This window comes from Rattus norvegicus, chromosome 7 (genome assembly GCF_021556685.1).
Source record: "Rattus norvegicus strain SHRSP/BbbUtx chromosome 7, alternate assembly SHRSP_T2T, whole genome shotgun sequence".
Taxonomy (NCBI): Eukaryota; Metazoa; Chordata; class Mammalia; order Rodentia; family Muridae; genus Rattus; species Rattus norvegicus.
This window is the reverse complement of record NC_141540.1, coordinates 22,429,660-22,457,158: the sequence shown is the minus strand read 5'-3', so window position 1 is coordinate 22,457,158 and position 27,499 is coordinate 22,429,660. Positions and strand designations below refer to the sequence as shown.

At 37.6% G+C, this 27,499-nt stretch overlaps 1 protein-coding gene across 1 annotated transcript; it reads left to right on the top strand.

The window, feature by feature from the left end:
• On the top strand, nt 1-22,430 carry LOC148004517 (vomeronasal type-2 receptor 116-like). The gene is made up of 6 exons (XM_087559395.1): nt 1-215; nt 6,624-6,912; nt 10,325-11,131; nt 11,526-11,753; nt 12,027-12,150; nt 21,488-22,430. Exons 1-6 carry the CDS (start codon nt 1-3, stop codon nt 22,396-22,398), a joined length of 2,574 nt encoding a protein of 857 aa, XP_087415521.1. The 3' UTR covers nt 22,399-22,430.
• The last annotated feature ends 5,069 nt before the right edge of the window (nt 22,431-27,499 follow it).

The following is a 27,499-nucleotide window of genomic DNA, read 5'->3' as shown; positions in this document are numbered from 1 at the left end:
ATGGCAGACATGGAAAAGGCGTACACTTTGATTGTGTTCTTCCTGCTGCTAAGACTTTCTTTCATCTTGTGCAGTTTTCCAGAAGCCACTTGTTTTTGGAGAATAAATCACAATGAAAATCTTGAGAGCAACATGAGGAAGGACTGTGGTTTCATCCTTTTCACAATACCTGTTCATCTAGTGGAAGATCACTTCAGGGTGCTGCTGGATTTTCCGTGAGTGCTTCCGTTGTGTGTTCATGTTTCTGTTACTGAAATATAACTGGGAAGACAGGCATTAAGTGACTCTCCCCATTTCAAACTCATATCAATTTAGGAAACACTTGAAATTTAGTTTTTCTTTTTTCCCTTCTAGAAGTGGATCAGTTTATTTTATCTTTCTTTCTTATAGACTTTGATTTATAAAGATGGGATGTAGGAGAGATAGCACTCCCTATTTTTCTTATCATAGATTCCTCCCTTTCTCAAGAGTTGCCATTGTATGCTTGGGACACAGTTATCTCACATAGAAATACAATTCAAACCACTGGAATTAGTTTAGCATTAGAATGTTCCTTCAACTGCCTAACATAAATATGAAATATACCAATCCTGAGAAAACAGCCAATTTATACTTGTTTTCTTCCTTTGGATAGGTGAATTCATACATATTATGTATTCTTTCAGACTATTTGCATCCCAGGACATCCTGCTATCTATGTTCTTTGGCTTTTTGAGATGAAATTTACTATAGTTATGAGAGGACTGTACACTGATATTTTTGTGGTTTTTGTTTTCATTTAATTTTCCCTAGCCTGCAATATCACAACCACTCATTTGAAGAATGCTCTGTGTCAGGTTTTGTTGCATAGTCTACCTTTGAAAATTCAAATAATTATAGAGTTAATAGATTCTAGTGAAATACTTGTAGTTCTGAAAAAACAGAAGATGTCAGTGAAAGAAATGATAGCTCTTTCAATTATCTTATATCAGAGATGTTACTATGGGTAGGTGCCAACATTTTAGAGTAAAATTGAATGTTATAAGTTGTGTTATCTTTTCACTACTGAATATTCTTACTGTATTATTTTAAAATACTTTCATGTTATTAATTCTCTTGATTATAATACATTTAATACATATAATACATTTCTTCTCTTGGTGACTTACATATTGTACATGCAAATTTTGTACATTTTGCAGTGTGTACATTTTGATTCTGGTGGCTCATACAAATATTTCTTATACTTAGTCGGAAGTATCTACCCTTTATGTATTTAAGTCCTGTTCTCCATGCACAAAGGTGGATAATTTTGTTAAATATGCATATTCTGTGGGGTAATATCTGTTTACTAAAGGTACAATGGTATAACTTATTCTTTTGAAAGACATTTTCTGTTCCTCTCTAAATGTACCATGGGCAGTAAATACAATATATACAGAGAAACAGCAGTTTTAAGATGTCTTGGTCAGCTAATAAATTACCCTATGAAGAAATAGAGAGGCAAAGGGAAATTGTGGTGAGGTAGAACTGAAAAATTTCGTGGGCAATGACTTTTCAAACAAATTAAACATCATTTAAATGATAGGGAATGACAATTAAAATGTATATATTTACATTGAATACTTTTTATTTGTGGTTATAGCTTTGGAATCAGACATAGAACAGCTTTTATAATTTCCATGTTTCTGTTTATATATTCAATCTTAATTCCTTTCTTCATGGATACAGGACACATTTATTTTAAATATTCCTTTGAATCAGGTAAAAACTATAACTGGTAGGCATTCTGTTTCAAAAATGTCAACTTAAATTTTGTAAAAGTATTTTTTCATCTCCTGTTATAATTGTTGTCTCAGAGGTTTAATGCCTCTGCTAACCTAGGGCTGGTCTTGGAAGATTCTAGACTCTGTACAATCTAATCTCAGCCTCTGAGATTTGCTGCTGTGTAACGTTTTCATTTCCCTGAGGAGCTGCAAATTTCCATTCATTTTCCCGGCCCTCTGGGCTTCTCTACTCTTCTTCCTCTACCCTCAGACCTGATTTTTCTCCTTTTCCTTCTCCTCCTTCCCTCTCCCATCCAGGTCTTTCCCTCCATCTGACTTAAATGATTATTTGCTTCCCCTGTCTATGTGGGAATAAAGTGTCCTCCCTTGGGTCTTTCTTCTTGTTAAACTTCTTGGTTTCTGTGGGTTATACCATGGGTATTCTGAACTTTTTGGCTAATAGTCACTTATCAGTGAGCACATAACATGCACATCCTTTTGGTCAAGGATGATCTTTTCTAGTTCTTTAATTTGCCTGCAAAACTCATAATGTCCTCATTGTTTATAGTTGAATAGTATTCCATTGTGTAAATGTACCACATTTTCTGATTTCATTGTTCTGTTGAGGGAGATCTGTTGTATCCAGGTTCTGGCAATAATAATTAAGGATGTTATTAACATAGTGGAGCATGTGTCCTTGTTACATTTTGGAACATTTTATAGGTATACGCTCTGTTATAGCTGTGTCTTCAGGTAGAACTATTTCCTATTTTCTGAGGAACCTCCAGACTGATTTTCAAAGTGGTTGTACCAGAATGCAATCCCACTAGGAATGGAGGAGTGTTCCTCTTTCTCCACATCTTGCCAGCATCTGCTGTTACCTGAGTTTTTGATCTTAGCCATTCTGATGGGTGTGAGGTGGAATCTCAGGGTCGTTTTGAGTTGTATTTCTCTGATTATTTAGGATGTTGTACATTTATTTAGGTGCCTCTCAGCCATTCAAGATTCCTCAGTTGAGAATTCTTTGTTTAGCTCTGTACCCCATTTTTAATAAGGATGCTTGTTCTCTGTAGTCTAACTTTTTGAGTTCTTTGCATATTTTGGATATTCACCATTTTTAAAAACTTTTTATTATATATTTCTCTACTTACATTTCAAAGGTTATTCCCCTTCCTGGTTTCCTGTCCATAAGCCCCCATTCCCTTCCCTCCCCCTCCCGCATATGAGTATTCCCCCTGTACATCCCCTTTATTACCCTTCCCCATTATCCCCTGCACTGGGGGTCCACTGGTGCCCCAGCAATGCTATTCTCTGCTACATATGCAGTTGGAGCCCTGGGTCAGTCCATGTATAGTCTTTCGGTAGTGGTTTAGTCCCTGGAAGCTCTGGTTGGTTGGTATTGTTGTTTTTATGGGTTTACAAGCTCCTTCAACTCTTTCAATACTTCCTCTAATTCCTTCCAAGGGGGTCCTACTCTCAGTTCGGTGGTTTGCTGCTAGCATTGATCTCTGTTTTGGACATGCTCTGGATGTGTTTCTCAGGAGAGATATATTTCCAGTCCTTTTCTGCATGCAATGTTTTTTAGCTTCATCAATCTTATCTAGTTTTGATGGCTGTATATTTATGGGCCACATGTGTGTTAGGCTCTAAATGGTAATTTCTTGAGTTGCCTCTCTAAACTTTGCTTCCATATTCCCTCCTATGTATATTTCCCCCCCTTTAAGAAGGAGTGGGAGCATCTGAATGATATTAACCTTTTATTGGATTCAGGATTGTTAAAGATCTTTTCCTAATCTATAGGTTGCTGTTTTGCCTTACTGTGTCCTTTGCCTTACAGAAGCTTTTGTATTTTATGAAGTCTCATTTGCCAATTTTGGATCTTAGAGCCTGAGCCATTAGCGTTCTGTTCAGGAAATTCCCCCCTGTGCCAATATGTTTGAGGATTTCCCCCATTTTCTCTTTTATTAGATTCAGTATATCTGGTTTTATGTTGAGGTCCTTGATCCACTTGGATTTGAGCTTTGTACAAGAGGATAAAATGGATCAATTTGCATTCTTCTACATGCTGATCACTCATTGAACCAGCATCATTTGTTGAAAATGTCTCTTCTTCCCAATGGATGGTTTTGGCTTCTTTGTCAAAGATCAAGTATCTATAGGTGTGTAGGTTTATTTCTGGGTCCTCAATTCTATTCTATTGATCTATTGGTCTTTTTCTGCATTAAAAAATCAGTAGTCTTTCTCTACACGAAGGATAAATTGGTTAAGAAGGAAATTAGGGAGAAAATGCCCTTTACAATAATCACAAATAATGTAAAATATTATTTGTATAAAATGTGTAATGAAACAAGTGAAAGATCTATATTAAAAGAATTGCAAGTTTCTGAAAAAAGAATTTGAAGAAGACCTCAGAAGATCAAGGATCATGGATCCATGCTCATGGATCAACAGAATTTACATAATAAAAATGACCCTCTTACTAAAACCAATATATAGATTTAATGCAATCCCATCAAAGTTCCAACCCAATTCTTCACAGAGATAGAAAATTCAATTTTCAAATTTATCTGAAATAACAATAACCTAGGATGGTGAAAACAGTTTTCAACAATAAATGAACTTGTAGAGGCATCATCATTTCTGACTTCAAGATCTACTACAAGAGCAAGTGTGGTAGTGTCCACTTATAAGTGAGTACATACCATAAATGTCTTTTTGGGTCTGGGTTACATCATTCAGGGTGATATTTTCTAGTTCTTCCCATTTGCTTCTGTGCAAATTTCATTATACCCTTGTTTTTAATAGCTAAGTAGTATTACTTTGTGTAAATGAACCACATTTTCTTTATCCTTTTTTCATTTGAGGGACACCTGGATCATTTCCAGTTTCTGGCTTCCAGGTTTTTTTAAAAAATCATTTAAATTTATTTATTTATTTATTTATTTATTTATTTATTTATTTATTTATTTATTTATCTATACACTCAAGATTTTATTCCCTTTCTGGTCCACCTATCTTCTCCTCCTCCACCCCCACACTTTCTCCCTCTCCACAATGATTTCCTCACCTCACCCAGCCCATCAGACCTCTAAACTTCCTGGGGTCTCCATTCTCTTGAGGATTAGATGCATCTTCTCTGACTGATCCGGGAGTCCTCTGCTGTATATGTGTTGGAGGCGTCATCTTACCTGGTGCATGCTGCCGGTTTCATAATCCAGTGTATTAGAGATACCAGGGGTCCAGGTTAATTGAGACTGCTGGTTCTTCTACAGAGTTGCCCTCTTCCTTAGCTTCCTCGAACTTTTGCCTAATTTAGCCAGAGGTTTCAGCAGCTTCTGTTCATGGGTTGGGTACACGTATCTGCATCTGATTCTTTAAGCTGCTTGTTGGGTCTTTTGGAGAGCAGTCAGGGTAGTCCATTTTTGTGAATGCCCCATAGCTTCAGTAATGGTGTCAGATCTTGAGGCCTCCTTTTGAGCTGGATCCTACTTTGGGCCTCTTGCTGGACCTTCCTTTCCTCAGGCTCTTCTCCATTTCCATACCTGCATTTCTTTCAGACAGGAATAATCATGTGTCAGAGCTTTGGCTGTGGGATAACAAATCAATCCCTCACTTGGTTCCATGTCTTTCTGCCAGAGGTGGATTCAATTAGTTCTGTCTCCCTACTGTAGGGTCTTTCATCTAGGGTATCCCCCACTTTGAGTTCTGAGAGTCTCTCACTTTACAGGTCTATGGTACATTCTAGAGTGTCTTCGCAATCTCCTTCCTCTCAAAGTTGCCTGTTTCTATCCTTTCTGTTGCTTCTCAGGGCTTCAGTCCTTTTCCCCCCTCCCAATACAAGATCATGTTCCCTTCTCGCCCACCCCTATTCTTTTTCCCTGGTTTCCAGTTTTTTTCTTCACACACAGCAGTGTAAATGCCCCCATGAATCTTTTAAAAATTAAACTTAAGATGTGCACATGGCTTAAAAATATACCTATGGCTAACAGAGAAACTGTTTTCACAAAATTATTCACAAATTATTCATTCAACATACTAACCTTTATGGAGTAATTTGAGGCCCAAAAAGCTTTACTTTGCCAGGAGCAAAGGTCGTTCTCATACTCTTATTTTGATCACAAAGTAGTAGACAGAATATTGTACTTAAGCTCAGAAAATAAATGAATGGATAGAAGTTAAAGAATTTAACAGCAATCAAAATAATAAAGAGAAAGTTCTTTGAAAATATCAACCATAAAAATTCACCATTTTGATTAACCATTAAAATTAAGTGAAATAAAAAGAAAACAATCAATCAATAATATGAAAGCAAGAACAAAAAGGGAGAATGTAAGAGCAAGAGCTACCCTTTAAAGCAAAGACTAATGAAATATAGAAAACAACACAAACATCTAAAAATATGCTGTACAACAGATTACAGATTGTGAAAAATAATGAATCTCTTGATTTATATGACATTCAAGTGTTGAACTAAGATGATATAATTTATTTAAACACTTATAACAAGAATTGATATAGAAGCAGTAATAAAAATACTCTCATTTTTGTTATTTCTCTAATGAAGACATGAGGCAATTAACTGTATGTTAATAGGATACTTCTGATTCATGAATGGAATTAGGTCAGTTGATAACATTCCTGTGTGAGTAGGAGGGGAAAAGTTATTATGAACTTTCACAATGAAACAGTTCTGAATGGTTCCCGTTTATCAACTATTAGTTCCTAGAAGCATACTGTATATTAATTTACCCTTAAAGGAGATTCTGTCAACACAGAAAATTAGGGGATAAATATCATTAGTACATAACACTCATTGTATTCGATTTGAAGATTATTATGTTTGGAGCCACATCAGTAATTACTGTGTCTTGTTTTCAGTTTGCCAGTGAACACATACCCATATGTTCTGGTAATGCTTTTTGCCATAGAAGAGATCAACAAGAACCCTAATCTTTTACCTAACTCTACCTTGGGATTTACCTTTCTTGGAGACCAGTGTGACATTACATCAACAGATCTCAATAACCTAAATATGCTCTCAAAGTCTGGTGAGATGAATCCTAATTATATCTGTGAGTATAGTTTCTGTGATGTAGCACTTACAGGACCAACATGGACAGTTTCTGCCCGAGTGGGAACACTCCTGCAGCTCTTCAAAATTCCACAGGTGATGTTAAGTGTAATGGGTAGAGTTTAAAACACATGTTCTTTCTTTGTTTCTTTCTTATTCTTCCTTTCTTCATTCTTTACTTGTTGATATTTTATTTATTTGTTTACATCACAAATGCTGATCCTTCACTGAGTCCTTTGCCACCCCTTCTCTGAGAGGGTGGGAACCCCTTGGGTATCTCCCCACCCTGGCATATCAAGTCTCTGTCAGATTAGGTGCTTCCTCTCCCACTGAGGCCAGATAGAGGATCCAAGACTACTGAGCTGCCTTTCTGTTTTATGTACATACATACATACACACACACACACACACACACACACACACACACACACACACACACACACACACACATATATATATATATATATATATATATATATATATATATATATATATATATATATATATATGGTGGTGGGCCTCATTCCAAGCAGTGTAGGTTTTTGGTTGGTGGCTCAGATTCTGAGAACTGCCAGGGATTTAGATTTGTAGACCCTTTTGGTCTTCCTGCAAACTTTCCATCTTGTACTGGGCCTTCATTGCATCCCCCAACACTTCCATGTGTGTCCCTATCTTCTGTCTAATATTTGTCTGCGGGTAAATGCTTGTTTCCATCCACTGTTAGGTACAACAACTCAGAGGATAGCTATGCTAGATTATTGTCTGCAAGCATAAAAAAACATAATTTATAATGTCTGGGATTAATGCTTGCCCGTGGGATGGGTTTCAAGCTGGGCTGTTTATTGATTGGTCTTTCCCTCAGCCTCTGTTCCATCCCTGCATTTCTTTTAGATAGGATAAATTTTAGTTTGAAAGTTTAGTGAGTGGGTTGGTGTCCTTATCCTTCCACTGGGGGGTCTTGCATGGCTAAAGGAGTTGCCCTCTACAGATTCCATGCCTCTCCTGTTAGACATCTCAGCTAAGGTCAGCCACATTGATTTCTGGTAGCCTTCCCTATCCCAGGTCTCTGGGATTTCCTAGAGATCCTCCAAAGCAGCTAAAGATTTCCATTCCTTCCCCTGGTCCACTGGACCTTTCTCCTGTCTCTTTCTGCACCAGATACATTTTCTTGGAAAACCTTTTTCCAGCACTTTCCACTACTCTGAGGTAGTGTCTATCTTTGTTGCTGAGCTGTGTGTTTTTTGTATGCAGCAGAATGATGGATCCTGTTCACGTATTCAGTCTGTTAGTTTTTGTTGCTTTTTAATTGTGGAATTGAGTTTATTGATGTTGAGAGATATTAATGATCAATGATTGTTAGTTCCTGTCATTTTTGTTGTTGTTTGATGTGGTATTTTGTGTGTGTGTGTGTGTGTGTGTGTGTGTGTGTGTGTGTGTGTGATTCTCTTCTATTGTTTTTGTTATGAGATGATGCAATTCTTGTGTTTTCTTGGGTGTAGTTACCCTCCCCTTTTTTTGAATTTTCATTCTTATATTCTCTGTAGGGCTGGATTCATAGAAAGATATTGTTTAAATTTTGTTTTTTCATGGAATATATAGTTTTTTCCCATCTATAGTGATTGAGAGTTTGAGGGAGTATCATAGCCTGGTCTGGAAATTGTGTTCTCTTATAGTCTGTATATCTGTTTAGGATCTTTTGCATTTTAGAGTCTCTGTTTAGAAGTGTGGTGCAATTCTGACAGATCTGCTTTTATATGTTCCTTAGCCTTTTTCTCTTATAGCTTTTAATATTCTTTATTTTTTCATTATATTTAGTATTTTGACTTATATGTGGCATGAGAATTTTCTTTTCTTGTCCAACTATCTGGTGTTCTGTTGGCTTTTTTTAAAAAATGTATGTGACTATCTCTTTAGGTTAGGGAAGGTTTCCTTTATGATTTTGTCAAAGATGTTTTCTGGCCCTTTGCCCTGGAAGTTTTCACTCTCTTCTATTCTTACTATTCTTAGGGTTTAGTCTTTCCATTGTGTCCCAAATTTTCTGGATGTTTTGAATTAGAAAAAATTTACACTTGGCAGTTTCTTTGAGCAATGTATCAATTTCTTCTATGGTATCTTGAATACTATAAGAGATTCTCCCTTTCTTCTCTTGTATTCTGTTGGTAATGCTTAGGTCTGTAGTTCTTGCTCTTTTTCTTAGGTTTTACATCTTCAGGGCTCCCCCATTTGTCTTTTTTTATTGCTTCCATTTCCAATTTTAGGTCTTAGGCTGTTTTATTAATCCCCTTTACCTGTTTACATGTTCCTGCATTTCTTTGAGAGATGTATTTGTTTGCTCTTTAATGGCTTCTATATGTTCGATTTTGTTTTTAATGTGAATTATTTTCTCCTCTTTAAGGCTTCTATCACATTCATGAGATGGTAGCTAAGGCTACTGTCTTTCTTTTCATTTGTGTTTTGATATCTAAGGCTTGCTGGAGTAGGAGAGATGGGTTCTGATGTTACCATATTGCTTCAGCTTCTGTTGATTATATTCTTGACTTGCTTTTCACCATCTAGTTGTCTCTGGTGTTAGCATGAGTGTCCTACATTGAAACAGTACTCCTTCCAGGCAGGTGGGGCTGTATGTTTTGGGTTTGAGCAGACTTCCTTAGAGCCAGGAAGGGCTGTGGACTGGGAAGTGGTGTGATGATCTGTGAATGCTGTGTGCCATGTTAGAACCACAGTCTTGGGAGATAGCCAGAGGTATAGAGTATGGCATGATATGCTGCCCCCTGACCATTGCTGCTACAGGTTTGGACTGGAAGGAAGATGGAACTCTGGCTGCTAGGCTTGGTTCCCTGCAGGGGTGGAATAGTGGCTATGCCTCATCTCTGGGTGTCTGGTTAGAGCCTACCGCTTAGGAGGCTGATACAGCTGTGGGTTGGTGTGCTGTGTGCTGCTTCGTGTCTCTCTGGTTTGAGCTCAGTCCAGAAGCATTCAGAGCTCAGGAGATGCTGATTGTAGATATTTCAAGAATCCTGAGATAGTGTCTTTGCAGATTTGCATAACCATAATGGTTTACAAAGAAGAGAAAAACCCATCTTTGCCTTAACCAACTAGGCCTGGTTTTTTTGTCTTTGTTTTTGTTTTGGAGACTTTTTATGACTGCTTCTACTTCTTTAGCAGTTAAGAGACTAATTCAATGCTTTATCTGATCCCAATTTGACTTTGGTTCCTGGTATCTGTCTATCATTTAAAATGTAAATAAAATGAAAAAGAAAACTCTTCTCATGTAATATTAATGCTTTAAATTTGAAAGAAAAATGCTAAATTTAGAAATAAGAATTTTATAGACTATGGAGAAAGGTCAGTAGTTTTCCAACTTACTGGAAGGAAAATATTATTTCAATGTGGTAAACAAATAGTCCTTTCTCCTATTTGCAAATGAGGCTTTTAAATTTCAGATCTTAAAGTTAACTTCTTGCCAGTGTCATTTCTCATGTTACTTCTGGTATTCTGTTTTATTTAGGTTACATATGGACCATTTCATGATAGTCTGAGTGACCGTGATCTGTTTCCTCATTTATATCAGATCGCACCAAAGGACACTAGCCTCGTTCTTGCCATGGTATCCTTGATGATTCATTTCCTCTGGAAATGGGTGGGACTGGTTATCTTAGATGATGACCAGGGTGTTCAGTTTCTCTCAGATATGAAAGAAGAAGTGAAGACAAACGAAATTTGTTTAGCTTTTGTGAATATGATCCCAGCAAACATGCAGTTATACATAGAAAGGGCTGAGACTTATTATTTTCAAATAATGACATCATCAGCAAATGTTGTCATCATTTATGGTAATGTGAACTCTACTCTAGAAGTGAGCTTTAGAAGATGGGAAATGTTAGGCATATGGAGATTGTGGATCACTACCTCACAATGGGATGTCATCTCAAGGTCAAGAGACTTCACCATTGACTCTTTCCATGGAACTTTGTCTTTGTCACACCATTATCAGGAGATTTCTACTTTTAAGCATTTTATTCAGAAAACAAACTTTTCTGCTTACCCAGAAGCTGTTTCTCTGGTGAGATTGGGATGGATCTATTTTAACTGTTCAGTGTCTGTATGTGAATGCAAAACACTGAATCATTGCTTATCTAATACTATATTGGAATTATTACCGTGGCACAGTTTTGACATGGCCATGAATGATGAGCGTTACAACATATATAATGCTGTTTATGCTGTGGCCCATGCCTTTCACAATATGCGTCTCCAACAAGTAGATATAAAAGTATTGGAAAGTTGGGAAGGGCTAATTCCTAGATGCATGCAGGTAAATATGACTCTAGGTTGTTTCAAGTTGACATTTAAAATAAACATACTCCACCTCAATTAGTATCTAAATTGGATACCAACATCTTAGTTACAAACTGGGCAAGGATGAATCCCAGTATTTGAAAGGAAAAAATATCCCTCGTTAAACATATATATATGTGGCTAATGAGCAAAGCCAAAAGACCATAAGGTTTATGTTAAGTGAGAGACTCAATACACATAAATTAAACACATACATACACACACACACACAATGTTATTTTAACATGTTTGTTAATTACTTTGCATTAAAGAATTTTGAATGAGAGATTAAAGAGTAAAAAAATATCCTCCACAAAAGTGTTAGTCCTTAAAGTGTTAGTATAATTAATAATAAGGTTATGCATTTTTAGGTAAATGACTTTCTGAAGAATGTAAGACTTATCAATCCTATAGGAGACCCAGTGAATATTAATCAAGGAAGAAATTTAGATGCAATGTATGACATTTTCAACGTTTTGAATTTTCCACAAGGTTATGTACTAAAGGTGAAAGTAGGACAGTTTTCTCCTTATTTTGCACATGACCAACAACTCTTCTTATCTGAAGACATGATAGAGTGGGCCACAGGAAGTAGACAGGTAGGTTGCCTCAAATTTTAATTTTAGTTAAACTTCTAAGCAGCACTTTTTCGTTGTATTTATTTCATTTTCCATTTTCGAGGATTATATATTTTCTTGAATTAATTTACATATTCATGCTATTATGTAGCAGAATCCATGTTTACATATTGGTAACATTGCATTTTATATTAAAATATACTGAAAATAAGTTCATTTATATGTCAATATTTTGAAAAATACTATATATGGAAGGAGAAAGTGATATCTGTTATTTACACATATTTTTCTCAGTTTTCCACTTCGGTGTGCAGTATGCCTTGCCATCCTGGTTTCAAGAAATCCCATCAGGAAGGAAAAGCAGACTGCTGTTTTGATTGTTCCCGATGTCCTGCAAATGAGATTTCCAACACAACAGGTCATTGCATGGTTTGGGAGGAAATTCTTCAGACTGACTATCTTGTTCCACATGCATTATGTATATGAAAAAGCCTGAAAGGAACCTTAAAGATAAAATCTCCTTTTATTTTAATCAATTTATATGATAAGTAGTATTTCCCCTAGATAAAACACTCACACTATTGCTTCAGTCACATTTCTTGACTATTACTAGACCCATGTAAGGGTGTATTTTTTCAGAGAAATAGGCTTGAGAGCTAAATATTATGGTAAGTATTACTTTTCTCAGAAATTTCACATATTTTATTACTTGTTATTGTTTCTACCAATATGTAGATCAAACTGAAAATACAAATCATTCATAGCCATATCATACTAATTCCCAGATAGGTTACTGAAAATGATCTGGTGCTCAAAGATTCTATGTTCAGTTTAATAAATATGCATTCTTTTGGTGGTCAATTATCCTGTCAAGCATAAAATCAATGGATATGCTATATTTTATGTTGTCATCTTGTTCACAGGTCAGTGATGAAAGTAACACATGGAAATAAAATTTGTGATTAAGGCATAAAACTGACATGAATATAAGCAAATCAGCTATGAGATGACATAAATAGTTGTGGTTACATGCTTGTGAGGCAAGAGTCAGTTTTTAAATTAATAATATTGATTATATATTAGGTGATTGAAGTAATTTTTAATAGTATAATTATAAAAAATTAACTATTAGAAAATATTATGACTAGAAATATATTAAAAATTAATGTAGTTTAAAGTCAAAGGTAAATCCAGATGTAGAGATATCACATGGAAAAAAGATGATCTATTTTTTTTTTGTAAAGGCTTTAAGATTGGTTTATATAGTAGAAAATAATTTTTATATTTTCAGTACTATTTATATAAATTCCCTTTATTCTTTGATCCTGCTTTTTTTATTAGATATATTTCTTTTTTCCCATCTTTATTAGATTGGGTATTTCTTATTTACGTTCCAAATGATTTTCCCTTTCCTGGTTTCCAGGCCAACATTCCCCCAACCCATCTCCCTCCCTTCTATATGGGTGTTCCCCTCCCCATCCTCCCCCTATGACTGTCTCCCTCCAAGAATCCTGTTCACAGGGGGTCCAGCCTTGACAGGACAAAGGGCTTTCCCTTCCACCACTGCCCTTACTACGTTATTCATTGCTCCCTATGCAGTTGGAGCCCAGGGTCAGTCCATGCATAGTGTTGGGTAGTGGCTTAGTGCCTGGAACCTCTGTTTGGTTGGCATTGCTGTTCATATGGGGTCTCAAGCCCCTTCAGCTCTTTCACACCTTTCTGATTCTTTCAGTAGGGGTCCTGTTCTAGATGGGCTTTGCTGCTGTTATTCGCCTATGTATTTGCATATTCTGGCTGTGTCTCTCAGGCTAGATATACATATGCTTCCTGTCAGCCTGCACTTCTTTGCTTCATCCATCTTATCTAACTCGGTGGCTGTATATGTATGAGCAACACGTGTGCAGGCTCTGAATAGGCATTCCTTCAGCCACTGTTCTAAACTTTGTCTCCCTATCCCTGCCCAAGGGTATTCTTTTTCCTCTTTTAAAGGCCATTTAGGCCAGCCATCTTGAGTTTCATGTGTTCTGTGCATCTATGGTAATTCAAGCATTTGGGCTAATAACCACTTATCAATGAGTGCATATCATGCGTGTTTTTCTGTGATTGGTTTACCTCACCCAGGATTATATTTTACAATTCTATCCATTTGTCTATGAATTTCATAAAGTCATTGTTTTTGATAGCTGAGTAGTATTCCATTGTGTAGATGTACCACATTTTCTGTATCCATTCCTCTGTTGAAGGGCATCTGGGTTCTTTTTAGCTTCTGGCTATTATAAATAAGGCTGCTATGAACATAGTGGAGCATGTGTCTTTTTTATATGTTGGAGCATCTTTTGCGTATATGCCCAAGATAGGTATAGCTGGGTCCTCAGGTAGTGCAAAGTCCAATTTTCTGAGAAACGTTCAAACTGATTTCCAGAATGGTTGTTCCAGTCTGCAATCCCACCAACAATGGAGGAGTCTTCCTCTTTCTCCATATCCTCGCCAGCATCTGCTGTCGCTGGAGTTTTTGATCTTAGACATTCTGACTGATATGTGGTGGAATTTCAGAGTTGTTTTGACTTGCATTTCCCTTATGATTAAAGGTGTTGAACATTTCTTTAGATACTTCTCAGCCATTCAACATTCCTCAGTTGGGAATTCTTTGTTTAGCTCTGAACCCCATTTTTTAATATGGTTATATGTCTCTCTGAAGTCTAAATTAGTGAGTTCTTTGTATATTTTGGATATAATCCCTCTATAAGTTGTGGGCTTGGTAAAGATCTTGCCCAATATGTTGGTTGCCATTTGGTCCTAACAACAGTGTCCTTTGTCTTACAGAAGCTCGCAGTTTTATGAGATCCCATTGTTCGATTCTTGATCTTAGAGCATAAGCCATTGGTGTTTTGTTCAGAAAATTTTCTCTAGTGCCCATGTGTTCGAGATTCTTCCCCACTTTTTCTTATATTAGTTTGAGTGTATCTGGTTTGATGTGGAGGTCCTTAATCTAATTGGACTTAAGCTTTGTACAGGATAAGAATGGTTTGATCTGCATTCTTCTACATGCTGACCTCCAGTTGAACAGCACCATTTGCTGAAAATGCTATCTTTTTTCATTGGATGGTTTTGGCTCCTTTGTCAAAAATCAAGTGACCATAGGTGTGTGGGTTTATTTCCTTATGTTCAATTATATTCCACTGGTCTATCTGCTTGTCTCTGTACCAATAGTATACAGGTTTTTTTTTTTCACTATTGCTCTGTAATACTGCTTGAGATCAGGGATAGTGATTCCTCCAGAAGTCCTCTAATTGTTGATGATAGTTTTAGCTGTCCTGGGCTTTTTGTTATTCCAGTTGTGTCTGCAAATTGTTCTATGTAACCCTAAGAAGCATTGGATTGGAATTTGGTGGTGAGTGCATTAAATCTCTAGATCACTTTTGATCAAATGGGCATTTTTACTATATTAATCCTGCCAATCCATGAGCATGGGAGATCCTTCCATCTTCTGAGATCTTTGATTTCTTTCTTCAGAGGCTTAAAGTTCTTATAAAACAGATATTACACTTGCTTGGTAAAGTCACCCCCATGTATTTTATATTATTTGGGACTATTATGAAGGGTGTCATTTCCTTAATTTCTTCCTCAGCTTGGTTCTCTTTTGTGTAGAGGAAGGCTACTGCTTTATTTGAGTTAATTTTATGCCCAGCTACTTTGCTGAAGGTGTTTATCAGTTTTAGTAGTTCTCTGGTGGAACTTTTGGCATCACTTAAGTATACTATCATACCATCTGCAAATTGTAATATTTTGACTTCTTCCTTTCCAATCTGTATCCCTTTGATCTCCTTTGTTGTCTGATTGCTCTGGCTAGGACTCTGAGAACTATAGTGAATAAGTAGGGAGAGAATGGGCAGCTTTGTCTAGTCCCTGATTTTAGTGGGATTGCTTCAAGTTTCTCTCCATTTTGTTTAATGTTAGCTACTGGTTTTCTGTATATGGCTTTTACTATGTTCAGGTATTGGCCTTGAATTCCTATTCTTCCCATATCGTTTATCATGAAGGGGTGATAAATTTTGTCACATGATTTCTCAGCATTTAATGAAATGATCAAGTGGTTTTTATCTTTCAGTTTGTTTATATAATGGATTACATTGATGGTTTTCCATATATTAAACCATCCCTGCATGCCTCGGATGAAGCCTACTTGGTCATAATGGATGATTGTTGTGATATGTTCTTAGTTTCAGTTTGCAAGAATTTTATTGAGCATTTTTCCGTCGACATTCATAAGGGAAATTGGTCTGAAGTTCTCTTTCTTTGTTGGGTCTTTGTGTGGTTTAGGTATAAGAGTAATTGTGGCTTCATAGAAGGAATTCAGTAACTCTCGTTCTGTTTCAATTTTGTGGAATAGTTTGGATAGTATTGGTATGAGGTCTTCTATGAAAGTCTGATAGAATTCTGCACTGAACACATCTGGACTTGGGCTCTTTTTGGTTGGGAGACTTTTAATGACTGCTTCTATTTCTTTAGGAGTTTTGGGATTGTTTCAATGGTTTATCTGTTACAGATTTAACTTCAGTGCTTGGTATCTGTCTAGGAAATTGTCCATTTCCTCCAGATTTTCATGTTTTGTTGAATATATGCTTTTGTTGTAGGACCTGATGATTTTTTGAATTTCCTCTGACCCTGTTGTTTTGTCTCCCTTTTTATTTCTGATTTTGTTAATTTGGACACACTCTCTGAGCACTCTGATTCGTCTGGCTAAGGGTTTATCTATCTTGTTGATTTTCTCAAAGAACCAACTTTTGGTTCTGTCGATTCTTTGTATAGTCCTTTTTCTTTCTTCTTGGTTGATTTCAGCTCTGAGTTTCATTATTTCTACTGCCTTCTACTCCTCTTGGTCATATTTGCTTCCTTTTGTTCTAGAGCTTTTAGGTGTGCTGTCAAGCTGCTGATATATACTCTCTCCTGTTTCCTTCTGCAGGCACTCAGAGCCTTGAGTTTTCTTAACACAACATTCATTGTGTCCCATTAGTTTGGGTATTTTTTACTTTCATTTTCATTAAATTCTAAGAAGACTTTTCTTTGATTCTTTATTTCTTCCTTGACCAGGTTATCTTTGAGTAGAACATTGTTCAACTTCCATGTATATGTAGGTATTCTTCCCTTATTGTTATTGAAGAGCAGCTTTATCCCGCTGTGGTCTGAGAAGATACATGGGATTATTTCTTTCTTTCTGTATCTGCTGAGGCCTGTTTTGTGACCATTCATATGGTCAATCTTGGAGAAATTACCACTAGGTGGTGAGAAGAATGTATATCCTTTTGTTTTAGGGTTGAATGTTCTATAAATATCTCTTAAGTCCATTTGATTCATAACTTCTCTTATTCTGTCTATGTCTCTGTTTAATTTGTTTCCATGATCTCTCCATTGATGAGAGTGGGGTGTTGAAATCTCCTATTATTATTGTGTGAGGTGCAATGTGTGCTTTGAGCTTTAGTAAGGTTTCTTTTTTGTATGTAGGCACCCTTGTATTTGGAGCATAAATATTTAGGATTGAGAACTCATCTTGGTGAATTTTTCCTTTGATGAATATGAAGTGTCCTTCCTTATCTTTTTTGATGATTTTGGTTCAAAATCAATTTTATTCGATATGAGAATGACTACTCCAGCTTGCTTTTTCAGAACATTTGCTTGGAAAGTTGTTTTCCAGCCTTTTACTCTGAGGTAGTGTCTGTCTTTTTTTCTGAGATGTATTTCCTGTAGGCAGCAAAATTCTGGGTCCTCATTACATATCTATTTTTTTAATCTGTGTTATTTTCTTGGTGGATTGAGTCCATTGATGTTGAGAGATGTTAAGGAATAGTGATTGTTCCTTCCTGTTATCTTTGTACTTGGATGTGAGATCATGTCTGTGTGCTTGTCTTCTCTTTGTTTTGTTGCAAAACGATTGTTTTCTTGCTCTTTCTAGGTTGTAGCTTGCCTCCTTTTATTGGGCTTCATCATTTATTTACCTTTTAGGGCTGGATTTGTAGAAAGATATTGTGTAAATTTGGTTTTGTCATGGAATCTCTTGGTTTCTCAATCTATGTTAATTGAGAGTTTTGGTGGATACAGTAACCTGGGCTGGCATTTTTATTCTCTTAGGTTCTGTAGGACGTCTGTCCAGGATCTTCCAGCTTTCATAGTCTCTGGTGAGAAGTCTGGTGTGGAACTTCCAGGGACTAAGCCACTACCCAAAGACTATACATGGACTTACCCTGGACTCTCACCTCATAGGTAGCAATGAATAGCGTAGTAAGAGCACCAGTGTAAGGGGAAGCCTTTGGTCCTGCTAAGACTGAACCCCCAGTGAACGTGATTGTTGAAGGGAGGGCGGTAATGTGGGGAGGATGGGGAGGAGAACACCCATATAGAAGGGGAGGTGGAGGGGTTAGGGGGATGTTGGCTCAGAAATCAGGAAAGGGAATAACATTCGAAATGTACATAAGAAATATTCAAGTTAATAATAATTTAAAAAAAGAAAAAAAAGAGAAGTCTGGTGTGATTCTGATAGGTTTGCCTTTATATGTTGCTCGACCTTTTTCCCTTGATGCTTTTAATATTCTTTCTTTGTTTAGTCCATTTCGTGTTTTGACTATTATGTCACGGGAAGTTTGTTTTTTGGTCCAATCTATTTGGAGTTCTGTAGGCTTCTTGTATGTTTATGTTCATCTCTTTCTTTAGGTTAGGGAAGTTTTCTTCTTTGATTTTGTTGAAGATATTTACTGGTCCTTTGAGTTGGGTATCCTCACTCTCTTCTATACCTATCATACTTAAGTTTGATCTTCTCATTGTGTCCTGGATTTTCTGTATGTTTTGGGCCAGTAGCTTTTCCTGTTTTACATTATCTTTGACACTTGTGTCGATGATTTCTATGGACTCTTCTGCTCCTGAGATTCTCTCTTCTATCACTTGTATTCTGTTGGTGATGCTTGTATCTATTGCTCTTTGTCTCTTCCTTTGGTTTTCTATATCCAGGTTTGTCTCCCTTTGTTTCCTTTGTTGTTTTTATATCCATTTTCAATTCTTTCACCTGTTTGATTGTGTTGTCCTTTAATTCTTTCATGGATTTTTGTGTTTTCTCTCTTAGAGCTTCTACTTGTTTACTTGTGTTTTCATGCATTTCTATGAGGGAGTTCTTTACATCTTTCTTAACGTCCTCCATCATCATGATCAAATGTGATTTTAAATCTAGATCTTGCTTTTCCGGTGTGTTTGGGTATTCAATGTTTTCTTTGGTGGGAGATTTGGGCTCTGATGATGACATGTAGTCTTCGTTTCTGTTGCTTGGGTTCCTGCACTTGCCTCCTGTTATCAGGTTGTCTATTTTGTTACCTTGTACTGCTATTTCTGACTTTGGCTTGACTGTCCTTTAGGCCTGTGTGTCAGGAGTGCTGTAGACCTGTTTTCCTGTTTTCTTTCAGGAACAGAGTTTTCTGCTTTTGGGCATGTAGTCTTTCCTGTCCACTGGCTTTCAGCTGTTCCTGTGGGCATTTGTCCTGTGTCCACCTGGCAGGTCACTTGGAGTAGAAAAGTTGGTCTTATATCTGGTCTCGGGCTTTAATTTGCTTCTCAGGGCTTGGTTTCAACTCTCTGTGAGGGCAGCAAGCAGAAGGGCCTACCCCTACTTCTGGGTCCCTGTGCTCAGGGTGCCCTGATGGCGCTAGGTGCTTTCCTCTAGAGTCAGAAATGTGGGCAGAGATTAGTCTCCTCTGGTTTTCCAGATGTGTCTGCCCCTCTGAAGTTCTAACTCTCCCTCATGTGGGATTTGGGTGCAGGGAACTGTTTTAACCGGGTCCATTCAGATCTGGGCGCAGTCTGGACTCCAAGGCTCCTGCAGCTTGACTGCCTCTATCTTCCTGTTCCCAGAGGCCCTATACAGTTTCCTCTTGGGCCAGGGATGTGGGTAAAGGTGGGCAGAAGTGACGGTCTCTCCTGCCCTGCAGTCTCAGGACTGCCCACATGTCTGGGCGATGAGCTCTCCCACGGGTCTTGGGAGCAGGGAGCTGTGGGCCAGGATCAGAGAGTTTTGGGGTCAGCTAGAAACTGGAAGTGTCCAGTCCCAGAGGAGTTTTGCCTTTGTGTGTCCTGAGTCCAACAGACAGGTCACTTGGGGCAGAAAAGTTGGTCTTACCTCTGGTCTCAGGTCTGAAGTCACTCCTCAGTTCTTGGTTTCAGCTCTCCATGAGGGTAGCAACCCGATATATTTTTTTACTTACATTTCAAATGCTATTCCCTTTCCCAGTTTCCTGTCCATAAGCCCCCATCCCATATCACTCCCCCATACGGGTATTCCCCCCATCCACCCCCCTTACTACCCATATTCCCCTGCACTGGGCGTCCAACCTTGACATGACTAAGGGGAACTTCCACAGGTGCCCCAAGAAGACTATTCTCTGTTATATATGCTGTTGGAGCCTTGGGTCAGTCATGTATAGTATTTCCGTAGTAGTGTAATCCCTGGAAGCTCCATTTGGTTGGCATTTTTGTAAAGATGATCAATATTAATGAGCTGTTGTGAAGTGGTTAGCATATAATGCCAGAAGAATAAGGGCTAAGGATAATACAGCATATGAAAGATGTCATATAATTTTTATGATTATGATACTATCCCATAAATATACAGCTAATGTTAATTAATTATCAACTCACTATTGACTACATATAACATTATTGGATAGAATTTTTTCATATTTTTATTTACTTTTAATATTCTATAGGAGTTCTAAAATAAGACTTCTGATATGTATATGATGTTAATTATGATATGCCTAAACATAAATGCAATGCATATACCTATGATTTTAATCAATATTATTGAGTAAATGAGAGACTATGTGAAAAAATATATTTCTCAGTGGAGAGCATCAATATTGGACATATATAATTCTTCAATTTAATGTAACATGTGTGAATTACAATAAAAGTAACAAAACATATCAAAGTGGAATATAAAACTCCTAGGAGGGAAAATTATTCCCATTTCTCTTACTATGTGTCATCTCAATTTGGTAGAATTTAGAAAATTATTTCTTTTATATTGCTTTTCCATGAAGTTCTTCTTTCATTTGTATGTTAATACAAATCAACTTTTACAATTGTAGAACTGAAAGATATGTAAATGCCATGCCTCCCTAAAATGAATATGTGTAAACAAAACCCAAAGTGGTGGAAATGTGAAGTATCTCTTTGTAAGGCAATAATTTCACATTATCTAAACTTTGAGCAATAGAATCTTTATCCCTGATAAACAGAATTTTAAAGGGAGAGATTCCTATGTCCCTATGACCATATGAAAATAGACCCATAGGTTATTAATTCAGACAGTTTAGCTAACATAAATCCAACTTTTTCTGAGAACCCAACTGGCACATTCTCATGAACACTGTGTATAAAATTGAGACAACTACAAGTGGCCAAGTATTAGCTATGTTCTTATACAGTACCAAATTGCTAAGACACAATATATTTTTTCTTACTCTCAAGATAATTAAAATATCTCATAAATATGCAAGGTAAATAAAATTTTTATTTATAACACAAACACCAAAGGTTTTCTTTTACCACATATATGAAAGATACTGTAAAATAAGAAATGCTGCTTTAGAGCTATGGTTCTTCATAGCAACAAAGAAGGAAGGTTGTGCTAAGGTTCTTCAGAATCTTTGGCTGAGATATCCTATGAATTAGAGACAATGCAGAGCTATGCTGGTGATTCTTTGTTTTGCCAATAGACTCAGAGGAGTGTGTGAAGTGTCCAGAAGATTGGTATGCCGACACAGAGCAAACCCACTGCCTGCCAAAAGCTGTGACATTTCTGGCTTATGAAGATCCTTTGGGGATGGCTCTTGTCTGCCTGGCCCTGTGCTTCTCTGTACTTACAGCTCTTGTCCTTGGGGTCTTTCTGAAGCACAGAGAAACTCCCATTGTGAAGGCTAATAACCGTACTCTCAGCTACATTCTGCTAACGGCCCTTATATTTTGCTTTCTCTGCTCCTTGCTCTTTGTTGGAAATCCAAATACTACAACATGTATCCTACAGCAGACTACATTTGGAATTCTGTTCACTGTGTCCGTGTCCACAGTCTTGGCCAAAACTCTTACTGTGGTTCTGGCCTTCAGGATCACTCTTCCAGGCAGAAGAATGAGGGGATTGATGGTATCAAGGATACCTAAATACATCATTCCCATCTGTACAGTTGTCCAAATAATTCTCTATGGAATATGGCTATGGACATCACCTCCCTTTGTTGACATTGATACACACTCTGAACATGGCTGCATCACCATCACATGCAGCAAAGGCTCAGTTATGGCATTCTATTGTGTTCTTGGATACTTAGGATCTCTGGCCCTAGTGAGCTTCACAGTGGCTTTCTTGGCCAGGAATCTACCTGACACATTCAATGAAGCCAAGTTCCTGACATTCAGCATGCTGGTGTTCTGCAGTGTTTGGATCACCTTCCTTCCTGTCTACCATAGCTCCAAGGGAAAAGTCATGGTAGCAGTTGAAGTGTTTTCTATTCTGGCCTCCAGTATGGGCCTGCTAGGGTGTATCTTTATCCCGAAATGCTACATTATTTTGTTAAGACCAGACAGAAACTCAATTCAAAAGTTCCGAGACAAAACACAGATGAATCAATGAATATTTCTTAACTTTTAAATCATGTGTGAAGTTATTGCATAGCTTGAAGAAAACTATGTTTTATTACAAACCTCATATATTAGATTTAACATGTTATTGGTATTCATACAAGTCAATCATATTCTTTTTTTTTATTATTAACTTGAGTATTTCTTATATACATTTCAAGTGTTATTCCCTTTCCCGGTTTCCGGGCTAACATCACCCTCCCCCCTCCCCTTCCTATGGGTGTTCCCCTCCCAACCCTCCCCCCATTGCCGCCCTCCCCCCATAGTCTAGTTCACTGGGGGTTCAGTCTTAGCAGGACCTAGGGCTTCCCCTTAAACTGGTGCTCTTACTAGGATATTCATTGCTACCTATGGGGTCAGAGTCCAGGGTCAGTCCATGTACAGTCTTTAGGTAGTGGCTTAGTCCCTGGAAGCTCTGGTTGCTTGACATTGTTATACTTTTGGGGTCTCGAGCCCCTTCAAGCTCTTCGAGTTCTTTCTCTGATTCCTTTAACGGGGGTCCTATTCTCAGTTCAGTGGTTTGCTGCTGGCATTCGCCTCTGTATTTGCTGTATTCTGGCTGTGTCTCTCAGGAGCGATCTACATCCGGCTCCTGTCGGTCTGCACTTCTTTGCTTCATCCATCTTGTCTAATTGGGTGGCTGTATATGTATGGGCCACGTGTGGGGCAGGCTCTGAATGGGTGTTCCTTCTGTGTCTGTTTTAATCTTTGCCTCGCCCTTCCCTGCCAAGGGTATTCTTTTTCCTCATTTAAAGAAGGAGTGAAGCATTCACATTTTGATCATCCGTCTTGAGTTTCCTTTGTTCTAGGGATCTAGGGTAATTCAAGCATTTGGGCTAATAGCCACTTATCAATGAGTGCATACCATGTATGTCTTTCTGTGATTGGGTTAGCTCACTCAGGATGATATTTTCCACTTCCAACCATTTGCCTACGAATTTCATAAACTCGTTGTTTTTGATAGCAGAGTAATATTCCATTGTGTAGATGTACCACATTTTCTGTATCCATTCCTCTGTTGAAGGGCATCTGGGTTCTTTCCAGTTTCTGGCTATTATAAATAAGGCTGCGATGAACATAGTGGGATAGTGATTCCCCCTGAAGTCCTTTTATTGTTGAGGATAGCTTTAGCTATTCTGGGTTTTTTGTTATTCCAGATGAATTTGCAAATTGTTCTGTCTAACTCTTTGAAGAATTGGATTGGTATTTTGATGGGGATTGCATTGAATCTGTAGATTGCTTTTGGTAAAATGGCCATTTTTACTATATTAATCCTGCCAATCCATGAGCATGGGAGATCTTTCCATCTTCTGAGGTCTTCTTCAATTTCTTTCCCCAGTGTCTTGAAGTTCTTATTGTACAGATCTTTTACTTGCTTGGTTAAAGTCACACCGAGGTACTTTATATTATTTGGGTCTATTATGAAGGGTGACGTTTCCCTAATTTCTTTCTCGGCTTGTTTCTCTTTTGTATAGAGGAAGGCAACTGATTTATTTGAGTTAATTTTATACCCAGCCACTTTGCTGAAGTTGTTTATCAGCTTTAGTAGTTCTCTGGTGGAACTTTTGGGATACTATCATGTCATCTGCAAATAGTGATATTTTGACCTCTTCTTTTCCGATCTGTATCCTCTTGATCTCCTTTTGTTGTCTGATTGCTCTGGCTAGAACTTCAAGAACTATATTGAATAAGTAGGGAGAGAGTGGGCAGCCTTGTCTAGTCCCTGATTTTAGTGGGATTGCTTCAAGTTTCTCTCCATTTAGTTTAATGTTAGCAACTGGTTTGCTGTATATGGCTTTTACTATGTTTAGGTATGGGCCTTGAATTCCTATTCTTTCCAGGACTTTTATCATGAAGGGGTGTTGAATTTTGTCAAATGCTTTCTCAGCATCTAATGAAATGATCATGTGGTTCTGTTCTTTAAGTTTGTTTGTATAATGGATCACGTTGATGGTTTTCCGTATATTAAACCATCCCTGCATGCCTGGGATGAAGCCTACTTGATCATGGTGGATGACTGTTTTGATGTGCTCTTGAATTCGGTTTTCCAGAATTTTATTGAGTATTTTTGCGTCGATATTCATAAGGGAAATTGGTCTGAAGTTCTCTTTCTTTGTTGTGTCTTTGTGTGGTTTAGGTATAAGAGTAATTGTGGCTTCGTAGAAGGAATTCGGTAGGGCTCCATCTGTTTCAATTTTGTGGAATAGTTTGGATTATATTGGTATGAGGTCTTCTATGAAGGTTTGATAGAATTCTGCACTAAACCCGGCTGGACCTGGGCTCTTTTTGTTTGGGAGACCTTTAATGACTGCTTCTATTTCCTCAGGAGTTATGGGGTTGTTTAACTGGTTTATCTGTTCCTGATTTAACTTCAGTACCTGGTATCTGTCTAGGAAATTGTCCATTTCCTGAAGATTTTCAAGTTTTGTTGAATATAGGTTTTTATAGTAAGATCTGATGATTTTTTGAATTTCTTCTGAATCTGTAGTTATGTCTCCCTTTTCATTTCTGATTTTGTTAATTTGGACGCACTCTCTGTGTCCTCTTGATAGTCTGGCTAAGGGTTTATCTATCTTGTTGATTTTCTCAAAGAACCAACTTTTGGTTCTGTTGATTCTTTCTATGGTCCTTTTTGTTTCTACTTGCTTGATTTCAGCTCTGAGTTTGATTATTTCCTGCCTTCTACTCCTCCTGGGTGTATTTGCTTCTTTTTGTTCTAGAGCTTTTAGGTGTGCTGTCAAGCTGCTGACATATGCTCTTTCCTGTTTCTTTCTGCAGGCACTCAGCGCTATGAGTTTTCCTCTTAGCACAGCTTTCATTGTGTCCCATAAGTTTGGGTATGTTGTACCTTCATTTTCATTAAATTCTAAAAAGTTTTTAATTTCTTTCTTTATTTCTTCCTTGACCAGGTTATCATTGAGTAGAGCATTGTTCAATTTCCACGTATATGTGGGCATTCTTCCTTGATTGTTATTGAAGACCAGTTTTAGGCCGTGGTGGTCCGATAGCACGCATGGGATTATTTCTATCTTTCTGTACCTGTTGAGGCCCGTTTTTTGACCAATTATATGGTCAATTTTGGAGAAAGTGCCATGAGGAGCTGAGAAGAAGGTATATCCTTTTGCTTTAGGATAGAATGTTCTATAAATATCTGTTAAGTCCATTTGGCTCATGATTTCTCTTAGTCTGTCGACATCACTGTTTAATTTCTGTTTCCATGACCTGTCCATTTATGAGAGTGGGGTGTTGAAATCTCCCACTATTATTGTGTGAGGTGCAATGTGTGTTTGAGCTTTAGTAAGGTTTCTTTTAGGTATGTAGGTGCCCTTGTATTTGGGGCATAGATATTTAGGATTGAGAGTTCACCTTGGTGGATTTTTCCTTTGATGAATATGAAGTGTCCTTCCTTATCTTTTTTGATGACTTTTAGTTGGAAATTGATTTTATTTGATATTAGAATGGCTACTCTAGCTTGCTTCTTCTGACCATTTGCTTGGAAAGTTGTTTTCCAGCCTTTTGCTCTGAGGTAGTGTCTGTCTTTGTCTCTGAGGTGTGTTTCCTGTACGCAGCAGAATTCAGGGTCCTCGTTGCGTATCCAGTTTGTTAGTCTATGTCTTTTTATTGGGGAGTTGAGGCCATTGATATTGAGAGATATTAAGGAATAGTGATTATTGCTTCCTGTTATATTCATATTTGGATGTGAGGTCATGTTTGTGTGCTTTCATTCTCTTTGTTTTGTTGCCAAGACGATTAGTTTCTTGCTTCTTCTAGGGTATAGCTTGCCTCCTTATGTTGGGCTTTACCCTTTATTATCCTTTGTAGTGCTGGAGTTGTAGAAAGATATTGTGTAAATTTGGTTTTGTCATGGAATATCTTGGTTTCTCCATCTATGTTAATTGAGAGTTTTGAACGATACAGTAACCTGGTCTGGCATTTGTGTTCTCTTCGCGTCTGTATGACATCTGTCCAGCATCTTCTGGCTTTCATAGTCTCTGGCGAAAAATCTGGTGTGATTCTGGTAGGTCTGCTTTTATATGTTATTGACCTTTTTCCCTTACTATTTTTAATAGTCTTTCTGTATTTCCTGCATTTGGTGTTTTGACTATTATGTGTTGGGAGGTGTTTCTTTTCTGGTCCAATCTATTTGGTGTTGGGAATCTCTGGAAGTGGCTCACACCATATGTGGGGGAGTGTATAAGAGTCTATGGGGGTAAATTTAGATGATATTCTTACCAGAGGGTGTTACAGACACTGAAGTGTCCACCTCTTGTAGATAATTATATTTGTAAAGAGCATGTGGGTTCAGATTCCCAGGACTTACATCATAGTTTACAAACATGCATAGCTTCAGTTAAAAAAAGACAGATTGTTTTCTTCTGATTTCCACAGGAAATAGACACATATGTGGTATAATACAAATATTCATGTAAAACATTTGTATATATAAAGGACTTCCAGAGGAGAGAAGGGGACATCAATTCATCCACAAAACCTTTAATCCAAAATTTGCCTGGACTAAAGACAAAGATAAATATAAATATGGAGCAGGTATAGAGAGATAAGTCAACCAATGACTGCCCCAACTTGAGACCAATCCCATTTGAGAGAGCCAACCCCTGATACTCTGCTATGCCTGCAGATATTCACCTAGCAAAACAACAATAAAAGGACTTCAGGGGGAATCACTATCCCTGAACTCAAGCAGAATTACAGAGCAATAGTGATAAGAACTGCATGGTATTGGTACAGAGACAGACAGATAGACCAATGGAACAGAATTGAAGACCCAGAAATGAACCCACACACCTATGGGCACCTCATTTTTGACAAAGGAGCCAAAACCATCCAACGGAAAAAAGATAGAATTTTCAGCAAATGGTGCTGGTTCAACTGGAGGTCAACATGTAGAAGAATGCAGATCGATCTATGCTTATCACCCTGTACAAAGCTTAAGTCCAAGTGGATCAAGGACCTCCACATCAAACCAGACACACTCAAACTAATAGAAGAAAAACTAGGGAAGCATCTGGAACACATGGGCACTGGAAAAATTTTCCTGAACAAAACACCAATGGCTTATGCTCTAAGATCAA

Bases quoted from the DNA above. Each gene is read 5' to 3' on its own strand.
- LOC148004517 (XM_087559395.1), top strand. From the start codon at position 1: ATGGCAGACATGGAAAAGGCGTACACTTTGATTGTGTTCTTCCTGCTG. The intron at 216-6,623 runs GTGAGTGCTTCC...TCTTGTTTTCAG, and splicing joins AGGGTGCTGCTGGATTTTCC to TTTGCCAGTGAACACATACC. The intron at 12,151-21,487 runs GTCATTGCATGG...TTTTGCCAATAG, and splicing joins TGAGATTTCCAACACAACAG to ACTCAGAGGAGTGTGTGAAG.